The sequence below is a fragment of the Myotis brandtii genome, unplaced genomic scaffold (genome assembly GCF_000412655.1).
Source record: "Myotis brandtii unplaced genomic scaffold, ASM41265v1 scaffold248, whole genome shotgun sequence".
Classification (NCBI taxonomy): domain Eukaryota; kingdom Metazoa; phylum Chordata; class Mammalia; order Chiroptera; family Vespertilionidae; genus Myotis; species Myotis brandtii.
Genome location: NW_005359397.1, coordinates 2,021,213 through 2,036,038, shown reverse-complemented (window position 1 = coordinate 2,036,038; position 14,826 = coordinate 2,021,213). Strand labels below are relative to the sequence as shown.

Genomic DNA, 14,826 nt, shown 5'->3' with positions numbered 1-14,826 from the left:
CCTGCATTTCTAATCTATTATGAAGAGCAACAAAGAATAAATAAGAGAGAGCTTAATAGGGAGCCATAATCTCAAGACACGGTTTTCCTCTTCCCTTTCCCCCTTCACCAGCAACGCACACAAACACCAGGTAGATTCCAGGAGAGCAGCACAGTGACATGCAGAAGATGGGCACCAGGGCATTTCACATCAGAGCTGCATGTCTCAGCGGGTCTCACACATCTCCATACTCAGCACATGCCTCTTCCTTAGGACATGCGAGTATGAAGGTATACACACGTCTCCATCTGTCTCATTCTTAGCTGAATCATTTTTAAATAAATAAGACCTAAAACGCTCTGGGGTCAGCACAAAATACTTAGATGCTATTTAAATGTGCTAAAAGCAACTACTCTCTGCCTCTCGAGGCCGAATGTTTTGAGAAGTGTCATATACGGCTTTAGTGGTCACTACTGCCCATCTTAATCTCTAGCATCCAGATAAGATGTTCTTCAATGATTGATTTCTCTTAATCCTTTCATTCAAATGATATGTGGCACCCTGGCCAGTGTGTGCAGTGGTTAGAACGTCGGCCTGAGCACTAAAGGGTCATGGTTTGATTCCTGGTTAAGGGCATGTACCCAGATTGCAGGTTCGATGCCCAGCCCTGGGCAGGGTGAGTGCGGGAGGCAACGAATCGATGTGTCTCTTTCACATCGATGTTTCTGTCTCTCTCTCTCCCCTTCTCTCTTTTCCTTTCTAAAACTCAATGGAAAAAAATATCCTCTGGTGAGAATTAACAATAACAAAAAAAGATGGCAATTAAAAGCCCTCAGCCAACTGGTATACACTGCACACAAAAAAAAACCGGTAAACGTAACAAAAGCTGCAATCTTCTAAACATCTATTATGTGCTAGGCATTAAAATAACCTCATTTAACCCTCTTTATGAGATCATCCTTCATAAACCTGTGCAATCATGCTTTCTCAAATAGAAACAAAAGTCATCTTAAAGACAGGAGGTTTCAGTAGCAGTGGTAAACTGTCTCACGTTAGCCTAAAGATGAAAAAGTAGATGAAACCTGATAACTACCTGACTGTACAATCCAGGGCACTGTCCTAAATTTTTTTAAATGCATCGCTGGTGGAGATGTAAAGACGTCCAACCAACATGGGGAACAGTTAGTTCCTCAAAGTCACCCAGAGTTATTACATAACCTAGCAATTCTACTTTTAAAAAATAAGAAAAATGAAATTGTATGTCCGCACAAAAATTCATATGTGCATGTTCATTGCAATATAACTGATTAAGTGCCAAAAAGTAGGGAAAAATCCAACTATCCATCAATTAATAGAAAATATGGTATATCTCCTACAGTATATTATTTAGCAATGAATATTAACAGAATACTGATATATGCTACAACATGGAAGGCCCTTTAAAACATTATATAAAAGCATAAGCGACTGTCCAACCGGTAGCTATGACACACAATGATCAACGGGCAGACGCTCTGACCAGTAGCTATGATGTGCACTGACCACCAGGGGGCAGTCGCTCAACACAGGAGCTGCCGACCTGCAGTGACTTGGCAGCTTTGGTTCTTGAGTGACGCAGTCGGAACCAGAGAGGAGGGAGCCCAATTCCCAAGAACCGCCCTCTCACAATCTGGGACCCTTGAGGGATGTTGGAGAACCGGTTTCAGCCCGATCCTCGCAGGCCAAGCAGAGAGACCTGCATGAATCCGTGCACCGGGTCTCTAGTACTAAATGAAAGAAGCCAAATAGGCCATATATACTGTGTGGTTCCATGTATATCAAATGTCCAGAATAGAAAAATTTAGACACAGAAACGAGAGCTGTCGTTGTTTAGGGCTTGAGGTGGGCTTGTGTGGAAATAGGTAAATGGTTTCCTTTAGGGTAGACAAAAATGTTCTAAAATTATAGATTGTAGTGATCCTGTGAATGTACTTAAAAACTGTACTTTAAATGGGTAAGTTACATGGTATGTGAATTATATGTCAATAAAACTGTTAAAGTTGGGGAGGCTTTGTTAGCCTGAGAACATAAGTACCACTGATAGTACTGTTTTTAATGGGAAAATGGATTCCAAGTTCTGCTACTTTACTAAGAAATTCACTTTTAATAAAACTCACATCGATAAAGGAAAAAGTGAGCTGGTCTTTCCAGATGCAGTAGATACCAAGCTCAAACAATAGAAATACTTTCCACCCAACTCTAAACTGACTTCCTGGGAAGGCCAATTTGATATCTGTTAATGCAAGTATTATAGTGAATAACATATGTGATGGGCAAGAAGGTCAAAAGCAATTCTATAAAAAATAAGCATACTGTTTATAACTCTTTACAACCAACATTTTGGGTGTCAGTTTGAGTCTTCTACTGAGATTTTAGCCATTACTGCATATTATTTAAAATTTTCAAACATAGCATTGTCATTTGTTCTGAACCCAAAGGTCTCAACTGACCACATTTCAGTCAGCAAACATTGGAACATCTATCAGAGTATGTGCCCATCACTATGCTGGAGACACAAAGATGAATCATAATCCTCACATAGAAGAGCAGTTTAATGGGCAAGCAAACAAGTTAATAAAGTATGATGTGGCCCTAATCGGTTTGGCTCAGTGGATAGAGCGTCGGCCTGCGGACTGAAAGGTCCCAGGTTCGATTCCGGTCAAGGGCATGTACCTTGGTTGCGGGCACATCCCAAGTAGGAGGTGTGCAGGAGGCAGCTGATCAATGTTTCTCTCTCATCGATGTTTCTAACTCTCTATCCCTCTCCCTTCCTCTCTGTAAAAAATCAATAAAATATTTAAAAACAATAAATAAAGTATGATGTGTTCCATCAGAGGCAAAAACTCATTTCTATGATATACAAAGTGGAGGATTTCCCTCCACTGAGTTTAGGGAAGGGGTTCAGAGGTGAGGAGAGGTAAGAACACTCAGGTCAATGGAACAGCACAATAAAAGGGCAGAGAGAATAAAGGGCATAATATGTGCCTGGCAATTTACTATTACTATAGTGCATGGTGCCATGTCAATTTCCTTACCAAACACGGTCATATTTAAGTTGTGAGAATTAGTGTTGATATAGTATAGAAGAGAATATATCTGAGGAAGAAACCCAGCCAGTTTACTTCATTGTTTACGAAAGACAGATTTAGGGCCTGAACCAAGCCAAGAGTAACAGAGCTTCACAAACTATACTGTGTGTACATTAACTTCATTCAAAAGACAAACTGTATAGTGAGAAAGCTCAGCAGGACTTGGTTGTGGTTACAATGTGAAGAATGATAAGGGTTCAGGCTCCATGAGTGGTTGGATGCAGGTGCTATTATGTCAGAGAGCAAAGACAGGCAGAAACTCCTTTGGAAACAGTACAGATTCCAGCATGGAAAGTGAGCTATCCTTGGGACTTTTGGCAGCATTTGGAAATGCGGTTCTAGCATTCTGGGATAGAAATAAAGATTTTGGCTTTATCATGAGCAAATAGTCGATTTAAAACCTTGAGATGGCCCAGCCAGTGTGCCTCAGTGGTTGAGCTTCGACCTATGAACCAGGAGGTCATGATTCAATTCCTAGTCAGGGCACATGCACAAGTTACTGACTCAATCACCAGTGTGGGGTGTGCAGGAGGCAGCCAATCAATGATTCTCTCACCATTGGTATTTTCCTGTCTCCCCCCCTTCCTCTGTAAAAAGATGTTTTTGAAAAAGAAATAAAAGTATAATTAAAAAAAAATAAAACCTTGGGATGTGTGAGCCAATTAGGGTTATATGAGTGCGTACATGGCAGTGTTTTTCAATCATTTTCAACCATTTTGCCTCACCCTTACCTACTCTTATCTTCTGTATATTCACCATCAACCATGATTTTGTCAAACTTTGCATTCTGTAGTTTTTCAGGAAAAGTGCATTTACATTGAACGTGGTTTTCTGAATTATTGTTTCACACCACATCCCATAATTCCAATGTGCACCTAGTGGAAGAGAATTAGGCTAACAGCAGAATGCAGAAATGTCCCCAGTGTCAGGAAGAAATGAAAAAAAGCAGAAAAACGTGAATTAGAAAGAAGTAGTGAGCATCTACAAGTATTTGGAAAATTTTGAACTTTTTTCCTTAGGAAACACTACCCTTCCCAACAGATGCTTTGGGGGCTGTGACTATAACTCAGCTATTATCCTTAACCAACTCAGAATATCTGCTCTCCAAATTCTTATGAGAATTAAAAAATGGATTGCAATTTGATATTTGAAAAAGGTTCACTTAAAGCATTACATATTTGAAAAGTTTAATGGATTCCCACTTTATGTGTGAGCTGCACATGGCAACTTATTCCCAGGTACGAAAATGGGAAAAAGGACTAACTTTAGAGTGGAGAAGTTGACAAACACTACCCCAGCCAATCAAGGGCACATCAACACTGGTAAGTCATGTTGACAGAATGTACTCTTGATAAAATGTGATGAAAATGGCACTTTCTCTCTGTGGTCTTCTTCCCAAAACACCTAACTCTAGTCCATGAGAAAAATATCAGACAAATCTCAATTGAGGGACATACTGCAAAATCCTTAAGTAAGGTTCTCCAAAACTATCAAGGACATCAAGCACAGGGAAAGTCTAATAAAGTGCCACAGCCAAGAAGAGTCTAAGGAGACATAAATAAATGTGATATCATAGATGGGATCTGGGAACAATCACATTCATGTTCCTATTTTTGCTGATATTTAAATGAAGAACTAGACTTACTCATGCTATATTTACATTACTTTCATTTTCTGTGTGACTGCTTAGCCTCATTGCCTTAGCATACATTATCCAGTAATTAAAGAATCACGTGATCTCAGGGTCATAAAGGTCAGCTAATCTGGTGTTTCCCAAATTGGGTGTCTCATGGAACATATTCCACAAGATTTTAATAGGCCATATATTAGAGGTTCTGGGCTGTTTTGGGAGCAAAAATGTGTCTTTGCTACATTCCTGCTGCAATCCTCAATATGCTCATGTACAGAGGAAAGCTCCAAGAGTGGAATCTAGTTTGTAATATTCCTCAAAATCACTGATATACATACTACCATCTCCCAGAACTGACCATTTATATATAAAGGCAAACATTAGACCCAATATTTTCTTTGAACCTCTTCTTGACCACCTCCAACAGCAGCAAACTCATTTTATCCTTCACTTGTTTGATTATAGAACTCTAGGTTTGTTTTCTTTCAACACTTTTTACCCCCACTCTCTTCTTGCTTGCATGGTTCTGCTGAGTCCACTGAAATTCTTATCCTATAGGTAAGATGTCTCTTCCTTCTGGCTTCTTTCAAGGTTTTCCCTGTCTTTGGTTTACTGCAGTTGAATATAATATGCCCAAGAGTGTCCTGCCTGGCATATGTTCTGTTTCCTGATGAGTGGTTTGATGTCTGTCATTAATTTTGGAAATACGTGGCATTACTTCAAATGTTTCTTCTGCTTCATTTGTTCTGCTATTCCAAGTACATGTGTGTTACACCTTTCCAAATTGTCCCACAATTCTTGAATATTCTGGGCTTTTTGGTTGTTCGTTTTTGCATTTCAGATTGGGAAGTTTCTACTGATCTACCATCAAACTCACTGAGTTTTTCCTCACCAGTGTCCAGTATATTGAAGTGACCATCAAAGGCACTCTTCATCTGTCAGTGTTTTTTGTTTTAGTTTCTAGATTTTCCTTAACCATTTCCATCTCTCTACTTAAATGTACTGTTTTTGTACAGTATCTACTTTTCAAAGAGTTAACATATTAATAATCAGTTATTTTAGATTCCTGGTCTGGTAATCCCAAAATTTGTATCATACATGAGTCTGTTTCTCACTTAAAAAAAAAAAAATCTCTGCAGACTGTTGCTTGCCTTTTGGCATGTGCTGTAATTTTTTCAAAAGCTGAGGTTAGCCGAAACCGGTTTGGCTCAGTGGATAGAGCGTCGGCTTGCGGACTGAAAGGTCCCAGGTTCGATTCCAGTCAAGGGCATGTACCTGGGTTGCGGGCACATCCCCAGTGGGAGATGTGCAGGAGGCAGCTGATTGATGTTTCTCTCTCATCGATGTTTCTAACTCTCTCTCTCTCTCTCCCTTCCTCTCTGTAAAAAATCAATAAAATATATTTTTTAAAAAAAAGCTGAGGTTAATCAGCTGAGGAACAGAGGTAAATCAGCCTTGATGGTGAGTTTTATGTTAATCTGTGAGGACTGTGTTAATCTGTTGGACTGTGTTTAGAATATGCTGTAGATGTAGAGGGCAGAGGCTGAAACTACTTTATTGAATAGTCCTTTCACATTAGGCAGTTCTAAATGGCAGAATAATCTTTGTCATATATAATACATCCACTGTTCTTTTTGCCCTAACATAACTCATGCCTATCCATAAGTCTGAGCTCTGATACTCCCAAGGTATGATTTCCATTTCTTTTGCCATCTTGGTTCTTGCCTCTGGATACACTATGGTAAGTTAATTCCTTTTATTAATGTGAAATCCAGAACTGAACAGAAATCCAGCTGTGGTTGAGCCAGCATTCCATGAACATCTAGTGTAGCTTAACATTATACCAGCTATGTCACTATGCTAGTAGCTACACGACCAGTGCTTCCTCCCATGAAGTGATGCCAAGTCTAGTTCTGACCACACTGATGCACTTAGCTTAGGGGAATCTAAATGCAATAAGCAGAAGTTTTTAAGCAGAGAAAGAAGACAATGAAAGTAATACAGGACCCACATCAATCCCATCCTTTGTGCAATGGTTAGGTATCAACAGGTCATTAAACTGTGAGCCATGGGAAACAGAGGCAGTCCTAATTCAATTGAAGTTGTAAACAAATGTGTGCATATGTGCATTTTTCAAAGCTGTTGGCAACTCAAAGGTTAAGAATGCCCGTTCTTCTCATATTCAATAATCTTTCTCATGTTCCATGCACACATACACACACATTTTAAATCAAACTACGTTTAGTTACACATATCCCTAAGTCAAGAGGTAACTAAAATTTCATTAGCACCCGGCCGGCGTGGCTCAGTGGTTGACCTACGAACCAGGAGATCACGGTTGGATCCCCAGTTGGAGAACATACCTGGGTTGTGGGCTTGATCCCTAGTGCGGGGCATGCAAGAGGCAGCCGATCAATTATTCTCTCTCATCACTGATGTTTCTATTTTTCCCTGTCCCTTCCTCTCTGAAATAAGTAAAAATTTATTTAAAAAAAATCTTATTAGCAATTAGAATATAAAACACATTACTGTAGTATGTGTCCAGCATTTAATAAATTATCAAAATTTATTGCCGAAACTGGTTTGGCTCAGTGGATAGAGCGTCGGCCTGCGGACTGAAGGGTCCCGGGTTCGATTCCGGTCAAGGGCGTGTACCTGGGTTGCAGGCACATCCCCTGTGGGAGATGTGCAGGAGGCAGCTGATCGATGTTTCTCTCTCATTGATGTTTCTAACTATCTCTCTCCCTTCCTCTCTGTAAAAAATCAATAAAATATATTTAAAAAAATAAATAATCAAAATTTATCAAGTTTGCTGAAGCTGCCTAGTTAATATCTGTGCATTCTTTTATATGTAAACTAGAGGCCTGGTGCACAAAAATTCATGCACTTGTGGGGGGGAGGGGGGAAGGAGCCCTCAGCCCTGCCTGTGCCCTCTCACAGTCTGGGACCCCTCGGGGAGATTGGGCCTAAACTGGCAGTCAGACATCCCTCTGGCAGCCCGGGATCCCTTGGGGGATGTCCGACTAATGGCTAAGGGGAGCGGGCCTAAGCCGTTAGTCGGATATCCTTAGTGCTGCGCGGAGGCGGGAGAGGCTCCCGCCACTGCTGCTGCACTGGCCAGCCATGAGCCAGCCGGCTTCTGGCAGAGAGGTGCTCCCTCTGTGGAAGTGCACCGACCACCAGGGGGCAGCTCCTGCGTTGAGCATCTGCCCCCTGGTGGTCAGTGCACATCATAGCGACCAGTTATTCCACTGTTAGGGTCAATTTGCATATTACCCTTTTATTATATAGGATTATCTCAATTTAAAAATGTATTAAGTTTAATAACCCTTAAAAACTCCCAAGAATTTACTTTATATTAGTATGACTGGCTCTTGAAAAGATTTAAAGAATAGCCAAGCCCGGTTTGGCTCAGTGGAGAGAGCATCGGTCTGTGGACTGAAGGGTCCCAGGTTCGATTCCGGTCAAGGGCATGTACCTTGGTTGCGGGCACATCCCCAGTGGGAGGTGTGCAGGAGGCAGCTGGTTGATGTTTCTCTCTCATCAATGTTTCTGACTCTCTATCTCTCTCCCTTTCTCTCTGTAAAAAAATCAATAAAAATATATTTTTAAAAAAATTATTAAAAAGAAAAAAAGAATAAAACAGGCTTTGCTATTAAGCAGTGACTTTCTCCATAATCTAATCTAAACATAACCAGATCTGAGAAATGCTTTACAAACAATCTTGCTTTAGGAAGTTAAGTCTGACAGAATTCTGAGATAGATCATGTTAGTATAAATGACACAGGGCTCTCCTTACAATGGATTGACCTAAGTACGTAAGAGGTTCACATTTTGCTTGAGCAAATCTGATGTGCATAGACATAAAAAAGACAATTTATAGTTCTGACACAAATCTTATACTTCAAAAGTGTTGAGCTGAGCCCAGCCGGCGTTGCTCAGTGGTTGAGCATCAACCTGTGAGCCAAAAGGCTACTGTTTGATTCTAGTTCAGGGCACATGCATGGGTTGCAGGCTTGATCCCTAGTAGAGAGTGTGGAGGAGGCAGCCGATCAATGATTCTCTCATTGATGGTTCTATCTCCCTCACCCTCTCCCTTCCTCTGAAATCTAACTTTGTTTAAAAATGATGAGCAGATAAATTAATTACATGGTATAGTTACCAATGTTACCACTCCCCCAATAAATTATAATGGCATACTGAAGTAATTGGACTTAGAGGCAATAAAGACTTTTATTAAACAAATATCGTCCTATATTCTTGAAAGTAAACATCTCCCCACTAATTTGTCACATAGACTTAGTTCTGTCAATAGGTCCAAAAAGTATAACTTATTTATTCCAATGTGGAGAAATAGACCTCATCTTTTTTAAAAGTTGTACTCCTGTTTGAAATTAAGGAAACAAGATACAATAAATTCTGGCTAGCTACAATGTTAATAAAGCCTCAAAAAAAAAAATAAAGGATGAAATATATATAACTATATAAAACAAAAAACAAAAGTGGAACAAAATACATCAAAATATTAATGATTGCTTTCAGTGGTTAATGTAAACTTGTGTTTCTTTTGTTTTGCTTTTTTAGGTATTTTCCAAGTTTTCTATAATAATCATGTATTGTTTTATGTTGATAAAGAGTTTGGAGAGAGCCCAGCTGGCAAGGCTCATTGGTTAAGCATCAACCTATGAACCAGGAGGTCACAGTTTGATTCCCCATCAGGGCATATGGCCAGGTTGCAGGCTCAATACCCAGTGTGGGGCATGCAGAAGTCAGCCGATCAATGATACTCTCTCATCATTAATGTTTCTCTCTCTCTCCCCGTCTCCTTTCCTCTCTGAAATCAAATTATTACACACACACACACACACACACACACACACACACACACATGCATGCACGCTACATGCAGCCCTAGCTGGTTTGGCTCAGTGGATAGTCAGGCCACAGACTGAAGGATCAAGGGCTTGATTCCGGTCAAGGGCACATGCCTCAGATGCAGGCTCCATCCCGGGCCCTGGTCGCGTATGGGAGCCAGCCAATTGACGTGTCTCTCTGCCCTTCCCTCTCCCTTCCACTCTCTCTAAAAAACTAGTGGAAAATATCCTCAGGTGAGGATTAAAAAAAAAAAAGCTACATTCAGAGAACACCTTCAGCAATAGATTTTTAAATTTGCATTTAAAATTTGCATATATGTGCTATATATAGTAAACATTCTTATTTCCTATATTAAAAGAGTCTGACATCAGAAATTTCTAATCATCAAATGTCTCAGGTAAAACAAATTTATCTTAAGCATTTAAAAAAATGAAAATTGAATGTTTTGGAAAACAAAAAGTTTTATAAAAGCAAGCACTCTTGAAAAACCTGGAAAATACTGTCTAGCACAGTGGTTCCCCACCTTTTTTTGGCCATGCCCCATCTAAGCATCTCTAAAATCCTGACTGCCCCCCCCCCCCGATGACATATAATTCTTATTATTCAAAAAATGAACTCTTATTCACATGGAAGAGCCTAAAAGGCCATTAACTTGGTCTAAACATTCTTCCAAAGAACATGGCATCCATGAAAAAAAAAATAAACTAAAGGACAGTTGAAGTTCTGAGGAAGAAATCACTAAGAAATTGTTAAAAAAAATAATATGAAGTGATATAAAAAATAGCAAATAAAGATAGAGGGGCAGACAACAAAAGTAAACAGTATTTCCAAAAACAGGGAAAAGGCCAAGTTAAGTCTACTTAGCTGTCAACTGTTAACTGAAAAATAATTTCATAAAAATGTCTATTCAGTAAATACTGTCTTTTAAAATATTTAGCATGTAGGCAAATATACATATAACATAAATGGAAAGAAAAATTTATACACATCCTGATTAAAATTATAACACAAATGCCAAAAAGTAATACAAACAAAAATCTACTGTATAATTAAAGGTAAGACAAATGTACCAATAGAAGAGGGACTACATTCCCATGTATGTATATAGGAAGTAAGTATAACAGAAATGGCATGATGAGGAAACAATGAACAAAAAGTAATTTTTAAGATATCAGATATACAAAAATTTAAAAGACCACTGAAATTCAGAGAGGGCATGGTTGTATTGGGAAAGATGCACTCATACTGCAAGGAACTTAAAAAAGCATAACTTTTGGAGGGGTTGAGTACACTATCAACACCAAAAGATATACATGCCCTTTGACCTTGCTATTCTATTCTACTTATGAGAAAGAAATCCTGCAAATATTCTTGAACAACTATACAAACTGCCAGCAGCACCCGGATGTTCTCTATGTACTACATATAATGCACAAACTAACGAAAGCAACTCAATGGACATAATCCAACACCATGAGAAACTAAACAAACAACATCATACAATAAATACTATGCCTCATTTTTTAAATGACTTGAATCTGAATATACTGATGCAAAATTGCAAAAGATAAACACTGTCCTCTCTGACAGCTTTCCTATTCTTACTTCCAGAACTCGGGACTATGACTGATTTTTCCTTGTAAGAGCCATCAAATTGTGATTTCCAATTTTCTGCAGAAGCTTAGCAATTTAAACTAATTTAAACTTTCAGACCTCACGGACCACCAGTGGTCCTCAGACCACCGGTTGGTGACTGTCGCTCCAAAGGTTTCCTTATCAATGTACTATGAGGTACATAGGAATTTTATAAAACCAGTTTCAACTACAGTAGGTCCTTGGGTTACTTTGGAGATCCGTTCCTACGGCACAACGTAACGTGATTTTCACTGTAAGTCAGAACCCAGCTATATAAGCACCTACATCACTCACATGGAGCACATACACAGCAGTAATGAAGTGAAAAAAATTTAAAAGAAAGATAACAATTCCTGACCTTTACTTGTGCTAAATAAATAAAAAACATAAAGCACATATACACATACATCAATATGATGGAACTTTTTTTTAATAGAAGCCCGGTGCACGAAATTCATGCATGGGGGGAGGGGGGGAGAGTCCCTCAGCCCAGCCTGCACCCTTTCCAATCCAGGACCCCTCACGGATGTCCGACTGCCGGTTTAGGCCCAAATTGGCAGTTGGACATCCCTCTCACAATCCGGGACCGCTGGCTCCTAACTGCTCACCTGCCTAACTGCCTGTTCACCCCTAACCACCTCTGCCTGCCAACCTGATTGCCCCTAACCGTTCCTAACTGCTCCCCCCACCAGCCTGGTCACCCTTTACTGCCCCCCACCCCTGCTAGCCTGGTTGCCCCCAACTGCCCCCTCTGCCAGCCTGGTCGCCCCACACAGCCTGCTGTTCAGTGGTTTGGTCGTCCCTCACTAACCCTGCTGCCGGTCTTGTTGCCCCAGGCTGCCTGCTGTTTAGTCGTTACTGTTACTGTGATGGCATCCCGGACAATTTGCATATTCCTCTATTATTAGTATAGATGGGAGATGGTGACGTATCCATGAAACTACGTCCAACGTAACCTGAGGATTGTCTGTATATCATGAAAAAATACTTAAAATTGAGCAAAAAAATTTCTCTCATTTAATATGGAAGAATTTCTGATCTCTATATTCCTCCTCCCCAGAAATATAAAAGTCAAAATATCATTATAAGGTCCTTATCCATAAATGCCTCCCAAAATAACAAGCTAAGTGACTAACAGTTCATGCAATAAATTCAACTTCTAAATGGTGAAATGATTCCCATAGCAATCTATGAAATATTTTATAAATATAAATCAAGTCTATTTTAAGTTATCTACTTAATTGGCTAAAGTTAGCCATAAGTCGAAAAAATAATTCAGCATTTCCAAAGTTAAAAAACTTCGTGTTTTCATTCATAACAAACCTATAATAAAAGCGTAATATGCTAATTAGACCGGATGTCCTTCCGGATGAAGCTTGGGCTGCGAGGGAGGCCCAGGTCCAAGGTGCAGTGCCAGAGGAAAGCCCGGGTCCCGGGTACCAGAGGGAAGCCAGTGCTGGCAGACGGGGTAAGGAAGGCCTACTCCTGCATGAATTTCGTGCATCGGGCCTCTACTGCGTTAATAATGGCCTCCTTAAGAAATATGATATAGCCAATTCCTGAACTTTTACATTTACGTTTCATTAAAATAAAAAAGAGCATTTAATGACACATCAATGCCTGGTTAATCACAGCTGATGTTCAAAAATGGATGAGAAATTAAAACAATTTGATGATATCACAGCTGATTTGGTAATTATAAATCTTGACCTCTTAGTCTCAACTTTAAAGTGATGCTACCTACTTAGCACAAAAAATGTCCAAATATCTCAATATTTTTCTATCTTATGACAAAGGAAATGACAATTTACAAAAAGTTCTGTGGAATAACCTCCTAGTTTATTAGAAACCTAAATACTTCTTTACATGTAAAAAATGTTTAAAATCATTTAGGTCATTTCTTTATAATAGAAAATTGTCATGATGAAAAAAACACCCCAAAAAAACTCCTAGAAGACTTTATTTTAAGAGAGTGATTACCTCTGAGGAAGGAGGAAGCAGGAACAGTTGCAGAGATGGGACTTAGGTTTTGTTTTAATCTTTAATTTCTTTAAGTAAAAATTAAAAACAAATATGTCTTTTTGGAAACTGATTCCCTGGTTCCAAATAATTCACTACCTCTTTGTGACCTGGGCAAGTTATTTAATGTCCTTGTGCCTAAGTTTTCTCACCTGTAAAATGGGGATAATAATACTTCCTGATATATAGGATTAAATGAGTTGACATATGTGAAGTGCTTAGAATAGTACCTGATATACATGGTAAATGTTATTGTTATTAGCATCAGCCTCATCACATACTAAGAATATGGGGTTGGGGTAGGGGAGTAGAATCTGTTCTATTTTCTACATTTACATTTAAAACATAAATTGTATTTTTCTAACCAGTGATAAATAACCAACTTAAGTGAGAAAGCAATATAAAGTAGAATAACAAAGTTTCAGTCTTCTCAATTTTTAAAAACATGAGACAATACAGGCTTTGGAGTTTGATATTTATTTTTAGCAGGAAGAATATGCTAATGATGATGACACCGTTAGAAGATACGCCATGTCCAATACCTGCAACAAAAGCTCAACAGAAGTTAAAGAAACCATACCAAAAGACTAAAGACAAAAATGTATGACATTACTTACCCTTAATTCTGCTAACAATAAAACAAATAACAATATGTTTAAGATTGAAGTTCCATTACAAGATCAAAAACTAGTAAGTTAACTATCAAAAGTATCTTTTAAACCAATTCTTTTACTTTCTATGGAGAACTGGACAACTTCTCTAAAGGTAGAGAGAGCATGGTGTCAACAACTATGTTCTGAGAGTATATACAAGGTGGGGCAAAAGTAGGTTTACAGTTGTTCATATGGAAAATAACACAAGAATAAATAATAATACAAGAATAAACTCTGGGTAGACAACAGCATGGCAATTACCAGAGGGAAAGAAGTATGGGGGGAGGTAGAAGAGGGTGAAGAGGGGAATACATGGAGATGGAAGGAGACTTGACTTGGGGTTGGTGAACACAATACAATATACAGATGATGTGTTATAGAACTGCACACTTGAAACCTATATAATCTTATTACATGTCACCACAATAAATTCAATTAAAAAAGAAAAGAATAAACTGTGTTTCTTATACTCACAACTATAAACCTACTTTTGCCCACCCTGTATGTGAGCAGAGGAGAAACAAACTGAAAAGGGGTAATGCTAAATTAAGAGCTAAGACATAAGGTAAGAGCTCTATTGCTGGTATTTCATCAAGCAGATGCTCTCACAGGTAGAAATGGCAACCATCTATGGCACAAATAGAGTTTGCTGAAACAAGAATTAAACACTATAGAAATGCTTGAATTATATGGTCTTGACCCTGAGAGGAGGGGAGGACGACTAAACACTAATGAAGAAAAGCAACTTAATAGAAGCGACATCATAACTTACTACAAATATGCAGAGAGCAATCTCTAAATAGAGGGACCCAGATAATTTAGAAAGTCTCTTATGTATTATTAGAATAAGAAATTACTAGAGCAGTATGCAACTTAAACAAGCGCTAGTCAAATGAAAGAATCTTTT

General features: G+C 38.9%; 1 protein-coding gene across 3 annotated transcripts in view; it reads right to left on the bottom strand.

Annotated features, from left to right (window-relative positions):
* RPRD1A (regulation of nuclear pre-mRNA domain containing 1A) overlaps positions 1 to 14,826 on the bottom strand; it is a 40,363-nt gene that overhangs the window by 4,754 nt on the left and 20,783 nt on the right. Inside the window, exon 7 of one of the 3 annotated variants that reach the window (XM_014540593.1) lies at positions 13,134 to 13,808. The exons of 1 other annotated variant lie outside the window; for it this stretch is intronic. In XM_014540593.1, the coding sequence (XP_014396079.1) occupies positions 13,627 to 13,808 (182 nt within the window). In that variant the 3' untranslated portion in view covers positions 13,134 to 13,626. Of the gene's footprint in view, positions 1 to 13,133; positions 13,809 to 14,826 lie in introns of those variants that run through there. One more of the 3 variants, XM_014540592.1, reaches the window with a different exon arrangement.